This window comes from Oncorhynchus clarkii, chromosome 29 (assembly GCF_045791955.1).
Source record: "Oncorhynchus clarkii lewisi isolate Uvic-CL-2024 chromosome 29, UVic_Ocla_1.0, whole genome shotgun sequence".
NCBI lineage: Eukaryota > Metazoa > Chordata > Actinopteri > Salmoniformes > Salmonidae > Oncorhynchus > Oncorhynchus clarkii.
In genome coordinates this window covers 10,093,081-10,118,103 of record NC_092175.1, presented here as the reverse complement: position 1 = coordinate 10,118,103, position 25,023 = coordinate 10,093,081, and the positions used below count along the sequence as shown (strand labels likewise).

Here is a 25,023-nt window from a genome sequence, read left to right as displayed (position 1 = left end):
TTGAGCGTATGTAATCTTCTGATCCACTTGGAATGTGATGAAAGAAATAAAAGGTGAAATAAATAATTCTCTCTACTATTATTCTGACATTTCACATTCTTAAAATAAAGTGGTGATCCTAACTGACCTAAGACAGGGAATTTTTACGAGGATTAAATTTCAGGAATTTTGAAAAACTGAGTTTAAATGTATTTGGCTAAGATGCATGTTAACCTCTTTGATCTCTAGGGGCGCTATTTCATTTTTGGATAAAAAACGTTCCCGTTTTAAGCGCGATATTTTGTCACGAAAAGATGCTCGACTATGCATATTCTTGACAGTTTTTGAAAGAAAACACTCTGAAGTTTCAGAATCTGCAAAGATATTGTCTGTAAGTGCCCCAGAACTCATTCTACAGGCGAAACCAAGATGATGCGTCAACCAGGAAATGAGCAGAATTTCTGAAGCTCTGTTTTCCATTGTCTCCTTATATGGCTGTGATTGCGCAAGGAATGAGCCTACACTTTCTGTCGTTCCCCCAAGGTGTTAGCAGCATTGTGACGTATTTGTAGGCATATCATTGGAAGATTGACCATAAGAGACTACATTTTCCAAGTGTCCGCCTGGTGTCCTGCGTGGAATTCGGTGCGCAAACGCCAGCTGCTTGTACTTTTCCATTTGATTGAGGGGAGAAACCATGCTTCCACGAACGATATATCATTGAAGAGATATGTGAAAAACACCTTGAGGATTGATTCTAAACAACGTTTTCCATGTTTTCAGTCGATATTATGGAGTTAATTTGGAAAAAAGTTCGCGTTTTGAGGACTGAATTTTCGTTTTTTTTTTGGTAGCCAAATGTGATGTGCAAAACGGAGCTATTTCTAATACACAAAGAATCTTTTTGGGAAAAACTGAGCATCTGCTATCTAACTGAGAGTCTCCTCATTGAAAACATCCGAAGTTCTTCAAAGGTAAATGATTTTATTTGAAGGCTTTTATGTTTTTGTTGAAATCTTGCGTGCTGGATGCTAACGCTAATGCTAACGCTAAATGCTACGCTAGCTAGCCACTTTTACACAAATTATTGTTTTCCTATGGTTGAGAAGCATATTTTGAAAATCTGAGATGACAGTGTTGTTTACAAAAGGCTAAGCTTGAGAGATGTCATATTTATTTCATTTCATTTGCGATTTTCATGAATAGTTAACGTTGCGTTATGGTAATGAGCTTAGGTCTGTAAATAGAATCCCGGATCCGGGTTTGGTAGACGCAACAGGTTAACCTCCGACTTTAACTGTACCATGTTATTACAAGAAAGGTTTTAAATTATCTGGTAATGCCAATATGGAAGGCTATCAAATGCTTCTCAAAGATACCCTCTGGTGGTCAAACTAGAAATAACTTGCATTAGCAGAAAGAATGGCTGACAATCAAATAACATGTCACAGAATGCAAGGTGTGCTGCAATATGACACACTTTTTAAAAAGGAGGAACCACTGTAGGAAAGCGAATTTAAGTGGGACCATTCTAGTACTCTTCAATCCAATGTATTCTACTACTGTCATAATTTCTTACTCCAATCAGGCAGCGGTTCGGGTGCAAAGTATATATTTAATGTGAGAGTAGTTCATAAAATGTGTCAACGATAAGTATCTCTTTCTCTCTTCCTCTTCATGTTCTTTGTAACAAGCCGCCATATGTTGTCAGTCTGCTAGGGACCTGTTTCTAATGTATTTAAGTGTGTATATTTATCCTGTGTTATCATTTAATTAGCTAGTAAATAGATAATTAAACCAATTCGTGTCATACTGTATCATAAGTAAGGCTGGGGTTTTTGCAGATGCAGAAGGTTACGACTGTTCAGAATGATGATATGATGCGAGGTTATGAATAATATGTTGACTGTTTTATGGATGTGACACCTTTGAGTTTAATTTGGGAGATGGCAACTCTTTAAACCACCTCTCTCGTGGTGCCCCAAATTCCTAATGAGTTAACCTCTCTGGGATATGTGGGACGCTAGCATCCCACCTGGCCAAAAGCCATGGAAAATAAAGAGCGCCAAATTCAAATAAATTACAAAAAAAATCAAACTTTTATTAAATCACACATGCAAGATAGCAAATTTAAGCTACACTTGTTGTGAATCCAGCCAACCTTTACCTTCGGCGAAAGCAAAATATGCTATTAACTGAGGATAGCACCATAGTAAACAAAGAGTGAGAAGCATATTTCAACCCTGCAGGATCGAAACAAAACGCAGAAATAAAAACTAATTCATGCCTTACCTTTTACCTTAGCTTCTTTTGTTGGCAGTCCAATATGTCCCATAAACATCACAAATGGTCCTTTTGTTCCATTAATTCCGTTGATATATATCCAAAATTTCAATTTATTTGGTGCGTTTGATCCAGAATGACACCAGTTCCAACTTGCGCAACGTGACTACAAAATATCTCAAAAGTTACCTGTAAACTTTGCCAAAACATTTCAAACTACTTTTGTAATACAACTTTAGGTATTTTTTAACGTAAATAATCGATAAAATTGAAGACGGGATAATCTGTGTTCAATACAGGAGGAAAACAAACTGTAGCTAGCTTTCTGGTCATGCGCATCTATCTAACAGTACACTTCAAGTTACCCTCATTCAAGATGGCCGTACTTCTTCATTACACAAAGGAAAAACGTCAACCAATTTCTAAAGTCTGGTGTCATCCAGTGGAAGCGGTAGGAACTGCAAGAAGGTCCCTTAGCAATTTGGATTCCCAATGAAAACCCATTGAAAAGAGAGTGACCTCAAAAAAATCTAATCTGAATGGTTTGTCCACGGGGTTTCGCCTGCTATATAAGTTTTGTTATACTCACAGACATGATCCAAACAGTTTTAGAAACTTCAGAGTGTTTACTATTCAAATCTACTAATAATATGCATTTCTTATCTTCTGGGGAAGAGTAGCAGGCAGTTGAATTTGGGCATGCATTTCATCCGGACGTGAAAATAATGCCCCATGTCACCATGAAGTTAATCGTTACATGATTAACCCTCCTGGTGTGTTCCGGTCGAATTGGACTGATTTATACGTTTTCTCTCAGAAAAATGTAGTAGGCTCCATGACTTTGTCCACACAGGACATCTGAACACACAAACTACATTGTGATGCTTTTCATTACATTTTGGGTGTTTTATTTAACTTTTGTACACCTGTGGTGTTCCCGGTCAAAAATGGGTGAGACTACAACTAGTATATAAAATTGAGTTCAGGCACATGCCCATTCATCAGAAGGACACACTTCCTCTCCCAGACCCCCACATGCATGTGTGTTTACACACACACACACACACACACACACACACACACACACACACACACACACACACACACACACACACACACACACACACCTCACTCCCCGTCTTGGCTTCCATGGTAACTCCAACGGGAACCTTTCCCAAATAGATATCCCCTACGGGAACCACACCTGCTGGCATTCTCACAAACAATCGCAATATTGTTTCAATAATATAGATAACTTTTCTCGCAGCTGTGGTACATAAAGCTTTTTTGTGGCAATTCATTCTATGGCAGCACAATGACCAAACGAGATACTGTATGTGAGGCTCTTGATCATATCTTTGATCATGACACTGGTGAGGAGGAGAGAGGCCAGGAAACTGACAGTGAAGATGCTTTCTTTCAGCTCTGGTATAAAAAAACAAGTTGCATGAGCTCAGGTCAATGAGGCCTACAGGCCATAAATAGCAAATAGAAGTTCAAAACTTGTAATGTTCACAAGAACTTAAGTTGATAAAAAGATCTAACACAACATTAGGTGATAATAATAATATATGTATTATTATGGATTTATAATCAGCTATAATGGTGCGGTCATTTTGGACCCGGGATCACATAATTAATTAACGTGACACGAACACAACAGGAGGGTTAATTTAATCGGGTAACAATTAAACATGATTCGTTGATTCGATAAATAACAGTCATCAGATTAATGAAAGTAAAGTCACGACAGTGGCCAATCAGATTTCAGAGGTGGGCCGTGGCCGCACCCTGAACACGCCACTGCTCACATTCTTCTAGATACTCTCTATTTACACTTCCTTACACCCTGAAGTGCACATCTGTATCTATCAGACATATCTGACTCCTCTTTCAGGTGCTTCCAGCGAAACAGTGAAGCAGAGTTCAGCTCTTTCAGAAACAAGATAACAGTCGTTAGATATCTTTCTCGAAAGGGCACTGCCAAAGTGCACAGGAATGGAGAGAAATGAGTTATTATCAGCAGGCGAAAGTGTGTAAAAGCAAAGGTCTGTCTGACAGAACTCAGCCACATCGTTGGAGTTGCTTTGGGGAAATGAATGGAGGGTGGTTTGTTTCTTTTTGCTGGATGGGATTCGTGTTTGATTTGTAGGAAAGGATTCATGGTCTCCCTGTTGCATTTTAAACCTCACTGCTACCCTGCTGGCTCCGGGCTAGAGCTAATGGTCGTGGAATTCAGAGAGAGAGGGAGAATGAGGCATAGAGGAGAGAGAAAGAGCGAGAAAGATAGAACGTTAGAGCGAGAGAGAAAGAGTGAGGAAGAGATATAGAGGGAGAGAGATGAGAGAGATAGAAGAGGAGAGAGAGAGTGAGAGTGAGAGAGCAAGTGAAAAGAAAAGCCTCTCTCCATCGTGTTCTAATACCTATCATCACTCACTCAATTTGCACTATTCTCCTCCATTCTAGAGAGGGAGGGAGGGACAGAAGGATAGAGAGGTAGTTATGCCACAAAAGAGAATTTACTGAGATGGGTTTTGAACTATTGTGTTACATGTCTTGTTGTTGCGTTTGATTTTCTCTGTACCCAAAGGCCTTTACCACCTCTCCTACTGGGAGAATGAGAGGAGTAGAGCACAATGGCCTGCTATGGAAACTAAACGATCTTGACAATGACTACTAGAGATTTTAACAGAACATTTTCTAAATTGCCAGCATGGTCATAGTAAACACAGCCTAAATTCAAACACACAGATACGAATGATATGAATGAATCAGTGACACATCACCAACTCTTAAATCACACATCTTTTTTTCCCAGAACACTCACTGTGAAGTCCAGCCCTCTACAGCTATGTACTGTACTATATCCCTATGTAGCAGGGTCTGAGAGGTAGCACTCAGTCAGTGTGTGTTTCAAACACTTCATCCATGATGTGTTACGGTCAGTCGTGGTCACCCTACTAACACCAGACCATAGCAAGACTACATCTATAAAGGGGAGAAACAAACCACATGGGACAGAGCCCAGTAAATAATGCAGGACGAAGCAGTGTTATAGATGGACTAAGAACAGCATGGAAAACTACCAGAAAGCAACTGACCATCAAGAAATGTAATCCATTCAAGACAACTTTCTGGCCATCACATATCCTCACAATTATTAAGGAAGGCTAGGCTACTGGCTGTAGGCCTACAAAACAAAAAACTTTTTTTGATGCCAGACCCATCTGCTCTGCTCCCGTGTTACTACCCCCTCAGCATATTGCTCTTGGTTGATGTGATGGCAACTGGTCCCTAATTTCCCACGTGCTCTTGAAGTAACTATGACTTCACCCGCAGACGACTTTCCTAGGACTACACCCGCGCATGCTTGAGAAACATGCATCCCAGGTTTCAACCAGTTAGTTATATGCACCCCTGCTTGTTGAAGCAATGGTTTTACCCAGGGAGCGTTTACATTCTGTTTTGTGTGCACGAGGCTAACACTGAGGGTGAGAGTGTCCATGTTGGTAGCCTGTAGATAATATTTGTCTAACGTATCCTGATTCCCACCAAATCTGGGTTTTGTGTTGAGTTCATTTTTATTTAAATTTTTTTGAAGACATACATTTTTGTTTATCATCTGCCTATTTCTGCCATAAATATTATTTATTCCTACCACTTCTAGGCCTACCGTACTTTATTGAATAAAACCAACATTTTGGCACCGTAAATGCCTTTTGCCTATCTACCTATAAAACACTTCTACCTTTTCACAGTTGAACTGTAGGCCTATGATAAAAACAAAGATTTCTTTCATCGTGTTTGTCGAGGTGTGGGTGGTTCATTGGTGTGGAACACAAACCGACTCAGAGAATTGCCTGTGTCACTTTAACACAAACAGCACCTTCACTAGTAATCATTCCGACTGTTTCTCCATTCAGATGTGTTTTTCACAGCTCTAGCACATTTCCAATTTCTGTTCATCTACTGCTTGTGATGACCCAATCATCAGCATTTTTCCCGGGGAGTTTATTTAATATACAAACATATCTAGGCCTACACACACGCAAAGGCACACAGGCATACAATTGCACACACACACGCGCACACACACACACACACACACACACACACACACACACACACACACACACACACACACACACACACACGCGCGCACACACACACACACACACACACACACGCACACGCACACGCACACGCACACACACGCACACGCACACAGTGCCTTCCAGAATGTTACAGTGAGTTATTTTCTATTAAGTCTTTCATCTCCAGTCTGAGCCATGTAATCAAAAATATTCTGTATATTTGTTTTGTTTTCCATCCTGAAAGGTCTCTTTTATGCAAAGCTTCACTCTATTTATTCACACATCACTTAGCTTGATATAATTAATTTCATTTCATTCATAGTGCTACAGTGGCTGAAGGATAATGTCATTTTCACCTAGTGCTAGAGTTCTGATTATTTTATTATGACAAAGTCAATCAAGATTTGATGGATTCCCTTTATTAGCTTCCGACCAATGGCCTTTTCAGAAGGGAAGAGCGTGTGCATTAGATATTGGTGAGGGCAGAAGCATTTATGACGGAGAGAAGATAACGTTTTAATGGTGTCCTTAGATCTACAAGATTGGTGCACTTATCACTGTGACTCATCTTACTATTGGAAAGATACATTAGTCAGGAAGTGTCTCACTGCTGACCTCAGACCCACTTTCCGACCTTTAAACTCCCCCACTTAAAAAATACTACAGTTTACTGTAGATTTTCACAGTACTTACCTTAGAATCCTGTAGTAAACTATAGTATACTGTAGGAGACTACACGACACACTTTAGTATCCCTCCCACCATGTGTAGTACTTAGTATATAATTGTGTAGTATACTGCAGTACAGTAAGTAGTACAGTATTATCCACACAAAAAACACTTTAGTAAATACTACAGAAATGCCTGCAAAAACACAGTCCGCATTTACTATAATAAATAATACAGCATGCAATTTGCATATACCCTGCCCATTCTCCTCCCCCATGTCCCAATTTGTGCAACCCGTAAAATAACCTACATGCAGAGTATAGACTATATATTGTGTTCCCTACAGTTAATAAAAAACTAGCTAAATGAGAACAAACACACTACTGTCAATATTACAGTACAACACACTACAGTCTGCAAAAACACAATAGTACGTACTATAATCTGCAAAAACACAACAACAATTAATATAGTATATACTAGTATTTTTTTACTGCAGTATGTATACTATAGAAAACTGTAAATACGACAGTATACTACAGTAAAGTCCGCAAAAACACTAAAGTGAATACTATAGTATTCCTACAATAGTATACACTATAGTATTTTTTTCATATGGGCTAACACCTGTATGACCTGTGTCTGGTGTTCTGTATCCATGACCTCTAACCCCCGCTTGTTTATATTTTGTATACTTTGTAATTTCATTTAGAGGGTAGATCAGCTTTAATATTGCAGATAGATTGTAGCTTCCACCAATGTAGTTGTCTGCATCACTTTCAATCACCCATATATATTTTTTGCAAATATATATACTCAGCAACAAAAAAAAGGCATCTCACTGTCAACTGCGTTTATTTTCAGCAAACTTAACATGTGTAAATATATGTATGAACATAACAAGATTCAACGACTTTGACATCAACTGAACAAGTTCCACAGACATGTGACTAACATAAATTAAATAATGTGTCCCTGAACAAAGGGAGGGTCAAATTCAAAAGTAAGTCAGTATCTGGTGTGGCCACCAGCTGCATTAAGTACTGCAGTGCATCTCCTCCTCATGGACAGCACTAGATTTGCCAGTTCTTGCTGTGAGATGTTACCTCACTCTTCCACCAAGGCTCCTGCAAGTTCCCAGACATTTCTGGGGGGAATGGCCATAGCCCTCACCCTCCGATCCAACATGGCAGAACACTGTCCATGGCAGAACACTGACATTTCTGTCATGCAGGAAATCACGCACAAAACAAGCAGTATGGCTGATGGCATTGTCATGCTGGAGGGTCATGTCAGGATGAGCCTGCAGGAAGGGTACCACATGAGGGAGGAGGATGTCTTCCCTGTAACGCACAGCTTTGAGATTGCCTGCAATGACAACAAGCTCAGTCCGATGATGCTGTGACACTGCCCCAGACCTCAACGGACCCTCCACCTCCAAATCGATCCCGCTCCAGAGTACAGGCCTCGGTGTACCTCTCATTTCATTGACGATAAACGCGATTCCGACCATCACCCCTAGTGAGACAAAACCGCGACACGTGAGTAAAGAGCACTTGTTTGCCAGTCCTGTCTTGTCCAGCGACGGTGGGTTTGTGCCCACAGGAGACATTGTTGTCAGTGATGTCTGGTGAGGACTACAAGCCCTCAGTCCAGCCTCTCAGTCCAGCCTCTCTCAAGCCCTCAGTCCAGCCTATCTCAGCCTATTGTGGACAGTCTGAGCACCAATGGAGGGATTGTGCATTCCTGATGTAACTCGGGCAGTTGTTGTTTTCATCCTGTTCCGGTCCCTCAGGTGTGATGTTCGGATGTACCGATCCTGTGCAGGTGTTGTTACACGTGGTCTGCCAGTGCGAGGACAGTCAGCTGTCCGTCCTGTCTCCCTGTAGCGCTGTCTTAGGCGGCTCACAGTACGGACATGGCAATTTATTGCCCTGGCCACATCTGCAGTCCTCATGCCTCCTTCTAGCATGCCTATGCCTCATCATGCTGATGAGCAGGGACCCTGGGCATCTTTCTTTTGGTGTTTTTCAGAGTCAGTACAAAAGCCTCTGGTGTCCTAAGTTTTCATAAATGTGACCTTAATTGTGTGTTAACGACCGTTCCACAGGTGCATGTTCATTAATTATTTATGGTTCATTAAACAAGCATGGGAAACCGTGTTTAACCTTTAGGAATCCCTCAACAACATTCAGCTGAAAATGCCACCCTAGAAATTCCAAAATATTTTTTAGAAATATGTAACTTTCACACATTAACAGGTCCAATAGAAAATAAAAGATACACATCTTGTTAATCTACCCACCGTGTCTGATTTAAAAAATGCTTTAGAGCTAAAGGACAACATATGATTATGTTAGGTCAGAGCCAAGTCACAAAAACAGACAGCCATTTTTCCAGCAAAAGATAGGATTCACAAAAAGCAGAAATATAGATAAAATTAATCACTAACCTTTGATGTTCTTCATCAGATGACACTCATAGGACATCATGTTACACAATACATGTATGTTTTGTTCGATAATGTGCATATTTATATCCAAGAATCTCAGTTTACATTGGCGCCTTACGTGCAGTAATGTTTTGATTCCAAACATCCGGTGATTTTGCAGGCATAAACATTGACAAATGATACCAGTGTTATTCACAGAATTAAAGATAGACTTCTCTTTAATGCAATCGCTGTGTCAGACTTTAAAAAAAACTTTATGGAAAAAGCATAATCTGAGAACCGCGCTCAGAGCCCAAAAAAGCCAGAGGAATATCCACCATTTTGGAATCAACAAAGGAATCACAGGTCGACAATAAATGACTGATTTGTTCCATAACGTTCCATCATTTATGTCCTAATTGCCACTTGTTAGTGTGTTCAGCCCAGTAATCCATCTTCATGAGGCGCGAACATTTCGTCCAGACAAAAACTCGAAAAGTTCCGTTACAGTCCTTTAGAAACATGTCAAACGATGTATGGAATCAATTGTTAGGATGTTTTTATTAACAAAAAACATCAATAATGTTCCAACCGGAGAATTATTTTGTCTTCAGAAAAGCATTGAAACGAGAGGTAACTCAGTCGGAAACGAGCGTCATGAGACCGAGGCTCTCTGCTAGACCACTGACTCAAAGAGGTCTCATGAGCCCCTCCTTTATAGTAGAATCCTCAAAACAGTTTCTAAAGCCGGTTGACATCTAGTGGAAGCCCTAGGAAGTGCTACCTCATCCATATCTCAATGTGTATTCGGTCGACCAAGCTTTGAAAAACTACAAACCTCAGATGTCCCACTTCCTGGTTGGATTTTTCTCAGATTTTCACATGCCATATGAGTTCTGTTATCCTCACAGACATCATTTAAACAGTTTTAGAAAGTTCAGAGTGTTTTCCTTCCAATACTAATAATAATATGCATATATTAGCGTCTGGGACAGAGTAGGAGGCAGTATACTCTGGGCATGCTATTCATCCAAAAGTGAAAATGCTGACCCCTATCCCAAAACGGTTAAACAATAAAAAATGAAGATCTGTGAAGTTATTTGGATTTTTATGAATTATCTTTGAAAGACAGGGTCCTGAAAAAGGGACGTTTGTTTTTTTGATGAGTTTGTATATTTACACACATATAAATACATACACATACAGATATAGACATATAAATACATACATATACACATACAAACAGTTGAAGTCGGAAGTTTACCTACACCTTAGCCAAATACATTTAAACTCAATTCTTCACAATTGCTGACATTTAATCCCAGTAAAAATTCCCTGTCTTAGGTCAGTTAGGATCGCCACTTTATTTTAAGAATGTGAAATGTCAATTTAATAGTAGAGAGAATGATTCAGTTTTTATTTCTTTAATCACATTTCCAGTGTGTCCGAAGTTTACATACACTCGATTAGTATTTGGTAGCATTGCCTTTAAATTGTTTAACTTGGGTCATACGTTTTAGGTAACCTTCCACAAGCTTCCCAAAATAAGTTGGGTGAATTGCGACAATGCTTTAACTTCTTGGTGACAGGGGGCACTATTTTCACGTCCGGATGAAATGCATAACCAAATTAAACTGCCTGCCACTCATCCCCAGAAGATAAGATATCCAAATTAGTAGATTTGTATAGAAACCATTCTGAAGTTTCTAAAACAGTTTGAATCATGTCTGTGAGTATAACATAACTTATTTAGCAGCCGAAACCCCGAGGACAACCCATTCAGATTCTTTTTTTTAGGTCACTCTCTTTTCAATGGGATTTCATTGGAAATCCAGATTTCTAAGGGACCTTCTTGCAGTTCCTATCACTTCCACTGAATGTCAACAGTCTTTAGAAATTGGTAGAGGTTTTTCCTTTGTGTAATGAAGAAGTACGGCCATCTTGAACGAGGGTAACTTGAAGTGTACTGTTAGATAGAGGCGCGTGACCAGAAAGCTACCTACAGTTTGTTTTCCTTCCGTATTGAACACAGATCATCCCGTCTACAATTTTATCGATTACTTACGTAAAAAAATACCTAAAGTTGTAATACAAAAGTACTTTGAAATGTTTTGGCAAAGTTTACAGATAACTTTTGAGATATTTTGTAGTCACGTTGCGCAAGTTGGAACCGGTGTTTTTCTGGATCAAACGTGCCAAACAAGTGGACATTTTGGATATATATCGACGGAATTAATCGAACAAAAGGACCATTTGTGATGTTTATGGGACATATTGGAGTGCCAACAAAAGAAGCTCGTCAAAGGTAAGCCATTAATTATATTTTTATTGCGCCTGCAGGGTTGAAATATGCTTCTCAATCTTTGTTTACGGAGGTGATATCCTCAGATAATAGCATCGTTTGCTTTCGCCGAAAAGCCTTTTTGAAATCTGACATGTTGGCTGGATTCACAACAAGTGTAGCTTTAATTTGCTATCTTGCATGTGTGATTTCATGAAAGTTAGATTTTTATAGTAATTTATTTGAATTTGGCGCTCTGTATTTTCCCTGGCTTTTGGCCAGGTGGGATGCTAGCTTCCCACATATCCCAGAGAGGTTAACTTCCTGACTGATGTCTTGAGATGTTGCTTCAATATATCCACATAATTTTCCTTTCCTCATGATGCCATCTATTTTGTGAAGTGCACCACTCCCTCCTGCAGCAAAGCACTCCCACAACATGATGCTGCCATCCCCGTGCTTCATGGTTGTTATAGTGTTCTTCGGGCTTGCAAGCCTCCCCCTTTTTCCTCTAACATAACGATGGTCATTATGGCGAAACATTTCTATTTTTGTTTCATCAGACCAGAGGACATTTCTCCAAAAAGTACGAACTTTGTCCCCATGTGCCGATATAGGACTTTTGTTTTACTGTGGATGTAGATACTTTTGTACCTGTTTCCTCCAGCATCTTCACAAGGTCCTTTGCTGTTGTTCTGGGATTGATTTGCACTATTCACACCAAAGTACGTTCATCTCTAGGAGACAGAATGCGTCACCGTCCTGAGCGGTATGACGGCTGCGTGTTCCCATGGGGTTTATACTTGCGTTCTATTGTTTGTACAGATGAACGTGGTACCTTCAGGCATTTGCAAATTGCTCCCAAGGATGAGCAAGACTTATAGTTTGTTAACAAGAAATTTGTGGTGTGGTTGAAAACAAGTTTAAACGACGCCGACCTAAGTGTATGTAAACTTCCGACCTAAACTGTACAGTGCATACATACATAAATACATATAAATACATATATACACACTATTTTACAATAGTTGTATTTGATCTGTTTTTAATTCTTGTCCTTCCTCTACCTTCAACCTCTCCCATAAATTTGATTTCCATTTGCCATATCTTTCACACTGTACTCTTTCAAAAAACATTAGTAATCTTCTTGTTATTAGTTGTTATTAGTCCCTACCTTCAGCTCCATTCAACCCCTTCCCATCTATCTCTTAACACCATCCATATTGATGTTTCACAAAAGATCTGAACCTTTCCAATCTCATTTCCACAGATTGTAAATTTAAAAAACATGTTTTTTGCTAAAAGTGTTATTATATTATTGACCAATTGACTATGACAGATCGCCCAGTAATTATATCTGCAGGGTTAGCTCCAGATACCAAAACACAGATGGACAGTACCAAAACAAATTATCTAATGATTCTCCCTCTTCGCAGCAAAGTGGAGCTGGGAATGTTGTATCCCCCATATAAATAACATTCTGTTGGTTGCAAGAATTCTGAATAGTAATTTAAATTGAAAAATGCTACGTTTCGAACCCGGCGTCGTTTTGCTTATCAGTTCATAAACCATGTGTCATGGAATAGGTACGTCAAAAATCTCTTCCCAACTATTTTGCAGTCTATATGGCACGGCTGTCAATTTTTTGGGGTCCTTAAATAAAAGTGGTATACTATTTTTTTATCACAATTTTCTTTAACCAATCGTGGTGTTTAAATTAGAATATATATATATATATATATAATATATATATTACCTTTATTTAACTAGGCAAGTCAGTTAAAAACAGATTCTTAATTACAATGACAGCCTACCCCAGCCAAAACTGGATGATGCTTGGACAATTGTGACCTGCCCTATGGGACTCCCAATCTCAGCCAGATGTGATACAGCCTGAATTTGAGCCAGGGACTGTAGTAACGCCTCTTGCACTGATATGCAGTGGCTTAAAATTCTGCGCCACCCGGGAGCCCAAGTGCAGGGCCGACAGACAAGTTCCTTACTTTTTCCCCCTTCCACTTTCGCGGTAATGCCACAATTAGTAGGTTGTAATTGTGGGTAGAGCAGATGTTTCCATATGTTTTAGTTAGCTGCATGTATGACAACTCCACCAGTCATATTTATGATATAATCTATAAAGATTTTACCTTTTTTTTTTTTATTAAAAAAATTAATATTTTTTAATCAATTAGTATATTTGAATTGAACCACAATAGTTGTTGTATTATTTGTTCTGTCTTTTCTGGTGGATTACATTCAATGAAGGGAAAAAGGCCTTTCTTGAACATAGGTTTTAGATATTCTTACTAATTTGCTAGGGAACCTTTTCGGATTTAAGTATAACTTTTGTATGACTGAAGCCTTTAGTGAGAGGTCTAATGCTTTAATATTTAAACATTTCAGTCCTCCGAATTCATGTTCATTATATAAATGGGCCCATTTTATTTTGTATGGCTTGCCGTGCCAAATAAAATGGAATCATTTTTTCTCACATAATTTAAAAAACTGTTTGCTAGGTGTAGGCAAGACCATAAGCAAATAGGTACTCTGGGATATGACTAAAGAGTTAATCAGGGTGATTTTTCCACAAATACAAAGATATTTACCTTTCCATGGTAGCAAGATCTTATCTATTTTTTCAAAATTTCTATAAAAATTTATTGGAGTGAGATCATTTATTTATTTTGGAATATGCATACCGAGTATATGTACATCACCATCAGACCATTTTATTGGTAAACTACATTGTAAAGTAAAAGTAGTATTTTGTAATTATCCAATACGTAATCCAGTGTTTAGAATCCAGAGTATAGAACAATTATCTAGATCCTCTATGAGGCTGTGGAGGTATCCTAGTTGTGGATTTAAAAGAAAACATGAATCATCAGCGTACAATATCACCTAATTTTCTAATCCCTTGAAATTATTGTTGAATCTGATTTTAACAGCTAACATTTTGAAAGCAATAATAAATAAGTATGCCGATAGTGGACAACCTTGTTTTACTCCTCTTGACAGTTCAAAACTTTCTGAGAAGTAGCCAATATTTACTATTTTACACCTGCTCTTTGTCTGTGTATTCCAGGTGATCCAGCGAAGGGAAGATGGCTCAGTCAACTTCTTTAGAGGATGGGACTCCTACCGCGAGGGATTTGGAAAAATCACTGGAGAACACTGGCTCGGTAAGTGTGTGTGTGTGTCCCTTTTGTAAGTTCACGATCAAGAAGCACCTTGACCCAATTCTTGGTTCCAGGACCATAGCTGAGTAGGATCATGATTTGAGTGCTGATAAAATACTCAGGACCATGAGGGTAAATGTGGGTAGTAAATGTGGTATGAGGCAAAGTCACGATTATTCATCTAAACACATTTAACCACAGATACAACAGGAGACTGTCAGAGCACCACAGAGTACTCTTCCTACTCCTCATTCAGAGGGTGTAGTTGTCTTCTTAGCCCGTTAAATATAAAGTAGTGTACAGGCTAGGAAGGGATTTACAAGCTGCTGCTGCTGCTTCCTGCGCCATCCACTTTCTTCCTTCCCTTCCCTTCCCTTCCTTCCCTCACTCTCTCTCTCTCTTCTTTTCTTGCCATTTGTCTCCCAGCCCTGTTCTCACTCTCTTTTCCTGTGCTTTGTTCATAAAGCCTGTTCTTAGTGTGCCTGCATGTTCCTGGAGTCCAAGCTGTATGCTTACAGACTAAATAGTGTGTACTGTTCTTTGTAGCTTCAGAAGTGTGTTCCGTAGACGTAGCCTGCTTTGCTGTTGTCCTGTATCTTCAGTACTGCAGTACTGCCTGCCTGTGTAACTATGTACTGTATCTGCTACAGTGTGTCCTGTCCTGCAGCCATACTGTGCTGCCAGTAGATGATCTTAGTGTGATCTTACAGTGCCTTCGGAAAGTATTCAGAAGCCTTGACTTTTCCACATTTTGTGACGTTACAGCCTTATTATAAAATTTATTAAATAATACAATTTCCTCAGATATCTAAACACAATACCGCACTGTGCCTTTAAACAGCTTGGAAAATTCCAGAAAATTATGTCATGGCTTTAGAAGCTTCTGATAGGCTAATTTACATAATTTGAGTCAATTGGAGGTGTACCTGTGAATTTAATTCAAGGCCTACCTTCAAACTCAGTGCCTCTTTGCTTGACATTATGGGAAAAGCTAAATAAATCCGCCAAGACCTCAGAAAAGAAATTGTAGACATCCACAAGTCTGGGCCATCCTTGGGAGCAATTTTCAAACGTCTGAAGGTACCACGTTCATCTGTACAAAAAATAGTATGCAAGTATTAACACCATGGGACCATGCAGCTGTCATACCGCTCAGGAAGGAGATGCATTCTGTCTCCTAGAGATGAATGTACTTTGGTGCGAAAAGTGCAAATCAATGCCAGAACAACAGCAAAGGACCTTGTGAAGATGCTGGAGGAAACAGGTACAAAATGATCTATATCCACAGTAAAACGAGTCCTATCTCTACATAACCTGAAAGGCCGCTAAGTAAGGAAGTAGCCACTGCTGTTTGCATCTGCACATGGGGACAAAGATTGTACTTTTTGGAGAAATGTCCTCTTGTCTGATGAATCAAAAATGGAACTGTTTGGCCATAATGACTATGACTGTTTGGAGGAAAAAGGGGGAGGCTTGCAAGCCGAAGGACACCATCCTAACTGTTAAGCACAGGGATGGCAGCATCATGTTGTGGGGGTGCTTTGCTGCAGGAGGGACTGGTGCATTTCACAAAATAGATGGCATCATGAAGAAAGGAAAATTGTGTAGATACATTGAAGCAACATCTCAAGACATCATTAAAGCTTGGTCGCAAGTGGGTCTTCCAAATTGACAATGACCTCAAGCATACTTCCAAAGTTGTGGCAAATGGCTTCAGGACAACAAAGTCAAGGTATTGGAGTGGCCATCAGAAAGCCCTGACGTCAATCTCATAGAAAATGTGTGGGTCAAACTAAAGAAGCGTGTGCGAACGTGGAGGCCTATTAAATGTCAGGAAATGTGAAAAACTGAGTTTAAATGTATTTGGCTAAGGTGTATCTAAACTTCCAACTTCAACTGTAAGAATTCAGGTCCTTCGATATGAGACTCAAAATTTTGCTGAAGTGTACCGTGTTTCCATTGATCATCCTTGAGATGTTTTTACAACTTGATTGGAGTCCACCTGTGGTAAAATCAATTCAACACCATGTCAGAGCAAAAACCAAGCCATGAGGTCGAAGGAATTGTCCATAGAGCTCCAAGACAGGATTGTGTCAAGGAGCAGATCTGGGGAATGGTACCAAAACATTTCTGCAGCCTTAAAGGTCCCCAAGAACACATTGGCCTCCATCATTTTTAAATGGAAGTACTGAGTAAAGGGTCTGAATACTTATATAAATGTAATATTTCAGTTTATTTGTAATAAATTACATATTTTTCTTCTAAAAACGGGTATTGTGTGTAGATTGATGAGGAAAAAAACGATTTAATAGAAATAGAATAGAAAAAAGTCAAGGGATCTGAATACCTTCTAAAGGCACTGTGTATCTGCAGTAATGTGGTGTGTTCTGCCCATGTATCTGTAGAAGTAGTAGTGTGTACTGTAGACTGTCCATGTAGTTGTCAGACAGTTCTTCTCAGATATGCTCTGCCTGTGTAGGTAGGTGACTCTATGGGTTTGTATCTGCAGTGTGTTTAGCTGTAATGTGATATCTCCACCTCTGTCTGATGTAGAAAAGGTCATCCCATCTTTTGCAGCAGCTCGTTAAAGACAAACTAACGACCGCCGAGGGAACAAAGGAGGAAAAGCTATGTTTTTTTGCCCCAATCTCTTTCCTTTCTCCCTCTCCCTGGCCATCCCTCGACGCAACTAAAAAAATATAACCAAGGCGCAGAGTTTAGCGCTTATGTCGTGCCATAATTGAGATGTTGAACCCCTTTAGCGGTGTACGTACATGTGATTGCAGGAGAGGTGAGAAGAGGTGTGTGCGCGGGAATGCATTTATGTGTGTATGTGTGTATGTGTGTCTGTGTGTGTGTGTTGGGAGGTGCCCAAAACTCAAAGACTAGCGTTTTGGGATGACAGTCCTGTCTGTGTCAGAACCCTGAGATTGTCGAGTTCTCCAAAAACCACGGGCAGGGGGAAGAGAGGGAGAGAGGGAGAGCTATATAGAGAGAGCACTCTGGACACAGCAGGGTCGAGAAAACACTTGATACATCCTTTTATAGCCAGCAGGCACGGCCCTCATCCTCTCCTGCTGGTTCTGTCCTTCTCTCTGCCTCTGTCCGATGTAGGAGGGCTGTGGTAGAGGTCTACAATTGGTTTAGGGAGGTTGGCAATGACACTTTTTTGAAAGATGCCAGTTGTAGTTCATTAAATAGACGTGTCGATTGATGAGGGAAAACAACGATTTAATACATTTTAGAATAAGGCTGTAACCTGAGTTTAGCTTTTTTACCCCTTTTCTCACTTAACTCAAAATTGGAATATATTATGCCGTCTATGACTCATCCATAAGTGAAGACCACCTGTCTTCATTCTAGTTTCTCTCTCTCAATGTACCCCCTTCTCTCTGTGTGTGTGTGTGTGGGGGGGGGATTTCACCTACACCTCTCAGATCAATAAAAAAAACACCACCAGAAACTCAGTAAATTAACTCCCCAGCCCATAGTACCAGTCTCCCAGCAAAGGTGTAACAATCTTCCAACACAACAGGGACTCCACAGCACAACTACACACATTGTACACTGAACACCTGCATAGGAATAAAACACTATTGTATATAAATAGAAGTGTGTAAATTTTACATCCAACCATTATACACAGTGTACAAAACACCTTCCCAATATTGAGTTGCACCACCTTTTGCCCTCAGAGCAGCCTCAATTTGTTGGGGCATGGACTCTATAAAGTGTCGAAAGCGTTCCACGGGAATGCTGGCCGATTGGTAGTGGACCATTCTTGATGCACATAGGAAACTGTTGAGTGTGAGAAATCCTGCAGCGGTTGCAGTTCTTGACACACTCAAAGCATCGTGCCTGGCACCTACTGACATACCTCGTTCAAAGGCACTTCAATATTTTATTTTGCCCATTCACCCTCTGAATGACAGACATACACAATCCATGTTGCGGTCCAAACACTTAAAAGACACACCCTCATACACTTATGCCCTTGGGGGAATCCCCCTCGCCATCTTTGAGGGCGGTCCAAATGATTAGCCAAGCAAGGGAAGTTTGCAATGTAAGCCCCTCAGCCCTTATTTTTAGTCGGCTTTGCGAGTGTCACAAATGTTGTTGTAAGAATCGTACCAAGGCGCAGCGTACGTAGAGTTCCTCATGAAGAAGTGTGTAAATTTTACATCCAACCATTATACACAGTGTACAAAACACCTTCCCAATATTGAGTTGCACCACCTTTTGCCCTTAGAGCAGCCTCAATTTGTTGGGGCATGGACTCTATAAAGTGTCGAAAGCGTTCCACGGGAATGCTGGCCGATTGGTAGTGGACCATTCTTGATGCACATAGGAAACTGTTGAGTGTGAGAAATCCTGCAGCGGTTGCAGTTCTTGACACACTCAAAGCATCGTGCCTGGCACCTACTGACATACCTCGTTCAAAGGCACTTCAATATTTTATTTTGCCCATTCACCCTCTGAATGACAGACATACACAATCCATGTTGCGGTCCAAACACTTAAAAGACACACCCTCATACACTTATGCCCTTGGGGGAATCCCCCTCGCCATCTTTGAGGGCGGTCCAAATGATTAGCCAAGCAAGGGAAGTTTGCAATGTAAGCCCCTCAGCCCTTATTTTTAGTCGGCTTTGCGAGTGTCACAAATGTTGTTGTAAGAATCGTACCAAGGCGCAGCGTACGTAGAGTTCCTCATGTTTATTAAATGAAACTCACAAAAACAATAAAGAGCAAAATGATACGTGACAAGATCCCAACAGACAACAGGTGGGAAAAGGCTGCCTAAATATGATCCCCAATCAGAGACAACGATAGAGAGCTGCCTCTGATTGGGAACCATACCAGGCCAACATAGAAATAACAAAACTAGAATGCCCACCCTAGTCACACCCCGACCTAACCCAAAATAGAGAATAAAGGATCTCTAAGGTCAGGGCGTGATAGCGAGTGTACAATTATGTTCACTCCGGGGCCTGAAACGCCCCATAATTCAATTTGTAACAAATTACATCCACTAAGAAAAGTCAGGGAAAACTTTTAAAAAACATCAATGGAGAAGTCAGCATACAAGTTTAAGTAAAAACGAATGCAAATAAGTTAGAAATGGTGCTACTAATGCACATGACGGCAAAAACACGTCTCATACAAAGTAAATATGTTTTGTTTGGATATCTTTTGGAATTGGTAGAAATTAAACATTTCCCTTTTACAGAAGTTCCAGCTAAGCAGGCAAACGTTAGTTAGCTAATACATTTGCTAGCGATCATACAGTAGGTGTATATTAATAATTATATATTTAGTATAAGTAGACATGCACTCGTAATAGACTGTAGCGCATATAAAGCACCCACAAGCTACCAGTGGCTGAAAACACAATCGTCGCGGGATTAAGGAGTGACGGATTTCCGACCAAGGGTGTATACTCTTCAGACGTCATGATACGTCATCAGCAGTGTCCACTTAATCTGAGGGCTGAGGGTGATGTGTCTTTTAAGTGTTTGGACCGCAATCCATGTCTCAATTGTCTCAAGGCTTAAAAATCCTTATTTTAACCAGTCTCCTCCCCTTCATCTACACTGATTGAAGTGGATTCAACAGGTGACATCAATAAGGGAAAATAGCTTTCACCTGGTCAGTCTATGTGAGGTTTTCCCAAATTCGTTCATCAGGACCTCTGGGGGTGCACATTTTGGTTTTTGCCCTAGCACTAAATCAAATCAAATCAAATTGTATTTGTCACATACACATGGTTAGCAGATGTTAATGTGAGTGTAGCAACATGATTGTGCTTCTAGTTCCGACAATGCAGTAATAACCAACGAGTAATCTAACCTTACAATTTCACAACAACTACATTATACACACAAGTGTGTGAAGAATATGTACATAAAAATATATGAATGAGTGATGGTACAGAACGGCATAGGCAAGAGGCAGTAGATGGTATTGTGTACAGTATATACATATGAGATGTAGGGTATGTAAACATATGAAAGTGGCATTGTTTAAAGTGGCTAGGGATACATTTTTTCATTATTTTTTACATTATTAAAGTGGCTGGAGTTGAGTCAGTATGTTGGCAGCAGCCACTCAATGTTAGTGGTGGCTGTTTAACAGTCTGATGGCCTTGAGATAGAAGCTGTTTTTCAGTCTCTCGGTCCCTGCTTCGATGCACCTGTACTGACCTCGTCTTCTGGATGATAGCGGGGTGAACAGGCAATGGCTCGGGTGGTTGTTGTCCTTGATGATCTTTATGGCCTTCCTGTGACATCGGGTGGTGTAGGTGTCCTGGAGGGCAGGTTGTTTGCCCCCGCTGATGCGTTGTGCAGACCTCACTACCCTCTGGATAGCCTTATGGTTGTGGGCGGAGCAGATGCCGTACCAGGCGGTGATACAGCCCGACAGGATGCTCTCGATTGTGCATCTGTAAAAGTTTGTGAGTGCTTTAGGTGACAAGCCTAATTTCTTCAGCCTCCTGAGGTTGAAGAGGCGCTGCTGCGCCTTCTTCACCACGCTGTCTGTGTGGGTGGACCAATTCAGTTTGTCCGTGATGTGTACTCCGAGGAACTTAAAACTTACTACCCTCTCCACTACTGTCCTGTCGTTGTGGATAGTGGGGTGCTCCCTCTGCTGTTTCCTGAAGTCCACGATCATCTCCTTTGTTTTGTTGACTTTGCGTGTGAGGTTATTTTCCTGACACCACAATCCGAGGGCCCTCACCTCCTCCCTGTAGGCCATCTTGTCGTTGTTGGTAATCAAGCCTACCACTGTAGTGTCATCTGCAAACTTTATGATTGAGTTCGAGGCGTGCATGGCCACGCAGTCGTGGGTGAACAGGGAGTACAGGAGAGCGCTCAAAACACACCCTTGTGGAGCCCCAGTGTTGAGGATCAGCAGGGTGGAGATGTTTTTAACTACCCTCCCCACCTGGGAGCGGCACGTCAGGAAGTCCAGTACCCAGTTGCACAGGGCGAGGTCGAGTCCCAGGGTCTCGAGCTTGATGACGAGTTTGGAGTTTACTATGGTGTTAAATGCTGAGCTGTAGTCGATGAACAGCATTCTCACATAGGTTTTCCTCTTGTCCAGATGGGTTAGGGCAGTGTGCAGTGCGGTTGCATCGTCTGTGGACCTATTGGGGCGGTAAGCAAATTGGAGTGGGTCTAGGGTGTCAGGTTGGGTGGAGGTCATATGGTCCTTGACTAGTCTCTCAAAGCACTTCATGATGGCGGAAGTGAGTGCTACGGGGCGGTAGTCGTTTAGCTCAGTTACTTTAGCTTTCTAATGGTTACTTTAGCTTTAACAATGGTGGCCCTCTTGAAGCATGAGGGGACAGCAGACTGGGATAAGGATTGATTGAATATGTCCGTAAACACACCAGCCAGCTGGTCTGCGCATGCTCTGAGGACGCGGCTGAGAATGCCGTCTGGTCCTGCAGCCTTGCGAAGCTTAACACGTTTAAATGTTTTACTCACGTCGGCTGCAGTGAAGGAGAGTCCGCAGATTTTGGTAGCGGGCCGTGTCAGTGGCACTGTATTGTCCTCAAAGCGAGCAAAGAAGTTGTTTAGTCTGTCTGGGAGCAAGACATCCTGGTCCGCGACGGGGCTGGTTTTCTTTTTGTAATCCGTGATTGACTGTAGACCCTGCCACATACCTCTTGTGTCTGAGTCATTGAATTGCGACTCCACTTTGTCTCTATACTGACGCTTAGCTCGTTTGATTGCCTTGCGGAGGGAATAGCTACACTGTTTGTATTCGCTCATGTTTCCGGTCACCTTGCCCTGATTTAAAGCAGTGGTTCGCGCTTTCAGTTTCGCGTGAATACTGCCATCAATCCACGGTTTCTGGTTTGGGAATGTTTTAATAGTTGCTGTGCTTACTTGTTAATAAACTCGCTCACCGAATCAGAGTATTCGTCAATGTTGTTGTTTGATTCAATGCGGAACATATCCCAGTCCTGGTGATCAAAGCAATCTTGAAGCGTGGAATCAGATTGGTCAGACCTGAGCGTGGGAGCTTCCTATTTTAGTTTCTGTCTATAGGCTGGGAGCAACAAAATGGAGTCATGGTCAGCTTTTCCGAAAGGAAGGCAGGGGATGTGTCGCAGGTATTTCAAATAAGAAACTTATCATCAAGCTTTGATAATTTGAATCATCTGTGTAGTGTTTGGGCAAAAACACAAAATGCACCCTTTGGGGTCCCAAGGACCTAGTTTGGGGAAACGCTGGTCTATGTAATGGAAAGAGCAATGTTGTGTTTTTTGCCCAAACACTGCAAACACTATAGCACCAAACAGGTTCCATTTAGATCCTTATGAGGATGGTTCTTCATTAAACCTTCAAAATGTTTTCTATATAAGCACCAAAAAGGGTTCCGCTATGGTTACAAGTAGTATTTAGAATAAAAAAATGTGTGTGTGGAGTGTCTGTATTCTGCTCACGCAGCAGAGATCTGTAAAGGGCTACATCTCTACAAAGAGAGCAGACAAATAAAAGAACAGTCTGAATCCTGGGAGGACGAGAGGCTATTGTGCTCTTTATCATTTTGTCATTCTTTGTCACAGACACTCACTTTACATGGCTGGGACAGGCTAGGGAAAGCCACACAATCAGCAATCATCCAGAGCTTCTCCGTTCACAGACCTTTTGATTCACTCCTCTCCTTCCTCGCTTCTCTCCTCTATGCTCCCCCCTCCATCCATACTGTTATCTTCATCCAACTTCCTAACAGTCTCACCCTTTCTCACATCTCTCCATGTCGCCCTTCACTCCTCACACCACTCCCTGGCCTCCATGTCCAGTCTCCACGTCCAGTGTCATCAGAAAATGCCCCTAAATGCCTGATCCAAGCAGGGCCTACCCCACACGATGCCTACCTCTCCCATCCACTGGCTCAACCTATAGGCACTTGTGAATGCCTAAAGGACCTAACCTAGCCGCTCCCCCCATTGTACCTATGCCCCCATACCTCCCTCACTCCCATCCAGCTTTCTCATCTCCTCGTCTTTCTCCCTGGCCTCCACCTAGACCTCAGCCCCTCTCACCTCCATCCATCCCATGTCATCACAAAGCGTGTCTGAATACAGAACCAGGCAGCAGAATTAGCAGCTCTGCTGTAGAAAAAAAAATAAAGTTTCGCCTCAATCACATCTGGCATCATCTGCCCTCAGGTCATCTCCGCTTCTGACAGCATGGGGTTAGAGGTCGAAGGCATGCAACAATTATAGTGAGAGGAGGGAGGAGAGGGAGGAGAGGGGAGAAGAGGAGGACAGGGGATCGACTGTGCAGAGGGAGTTTTATTCTCCTGGTATTTAATGGAAATATAGATAAAACGATAGGTGATCTCTCTGTGGCTCATTAGCAGGGAAGGGCTGAGGGAAGGCATCAGTGGCTCTGCATGTAAATGTCAACCCTCCATCCCCTCCATCATGCAAGAGGGAGGGAGGAGTGTGTGTATACAGTGCCTTCAGAAAGTATTCACACCCATTGACTTTTTCAAAATGTTATGCTACAAGGTGGGATTAAAATTGATTACACTGTATTTTTTTGTCAAATATCTACACAAAAATACTCTGTAATGTCAAAGTGGAAGAAAAGTTAAATTACATGTCAAATAAAACAATAATAACAATAACAATAACAATAATCTTGTATTACATAAGTATTCAACCCCCTGAGTCAATACATGTTAGAATCACCTTTGGCAGCGATTATAGCTGTAAGTCTTTCTGGGTTAGTCTTTAACAGCTTTGCACATTATTATTTTTACAATTCTTCATGCTCTGTCAAGTTGATCGCTGCTAGAAAGCCATTTTCAAGTCTTGTCATAGGTTTTCAAGCTGATTTAGGTCAAAACCGTAACTAGGCTAACTCACAAACATTCAATGTCGTCTTGGTAAGCAAGTATATTTAGGAAGCAGTGGAGCGTGGGTCCAGGGCAGGGAAGCAGGACTGATGAGACGAGGTACTGGAGACAGGGACCAGAGTCAGAGTGGACAGGACTGTAGCGGAGAGAAAAGCAGCGTCAGTCTAGGGAAAAACAGGCACAACAAGATAAAAATATTTATGCAGGAACAAACGGCTTAAAACGCAG

General features: G+C 41.1%; 1 protein-coding gene across 1 annotated transcript in view; it reads left to right on the top strand.

The window, feature by feature from the left end:
* Positions 1 to 25,023, top strand: part of LOC139388312 (fibrinogen C domain-containing protein 1-like) — a 233,596-nt gene that overhangs the window by 131,163 nt on the left and 77,410 nt on the right. Inside the window, exon 7 of the mRNA XM_071134913.1 lies at positions 14,823 to 14,919. Coding sequence (XP_070991014.1) covers positions 14,823 to 14,919 — 97 coding nt within the window. The remainder of the gene's footprint in view (positions 1 to 14,822; positions 14,920 to 25,023) is intronic.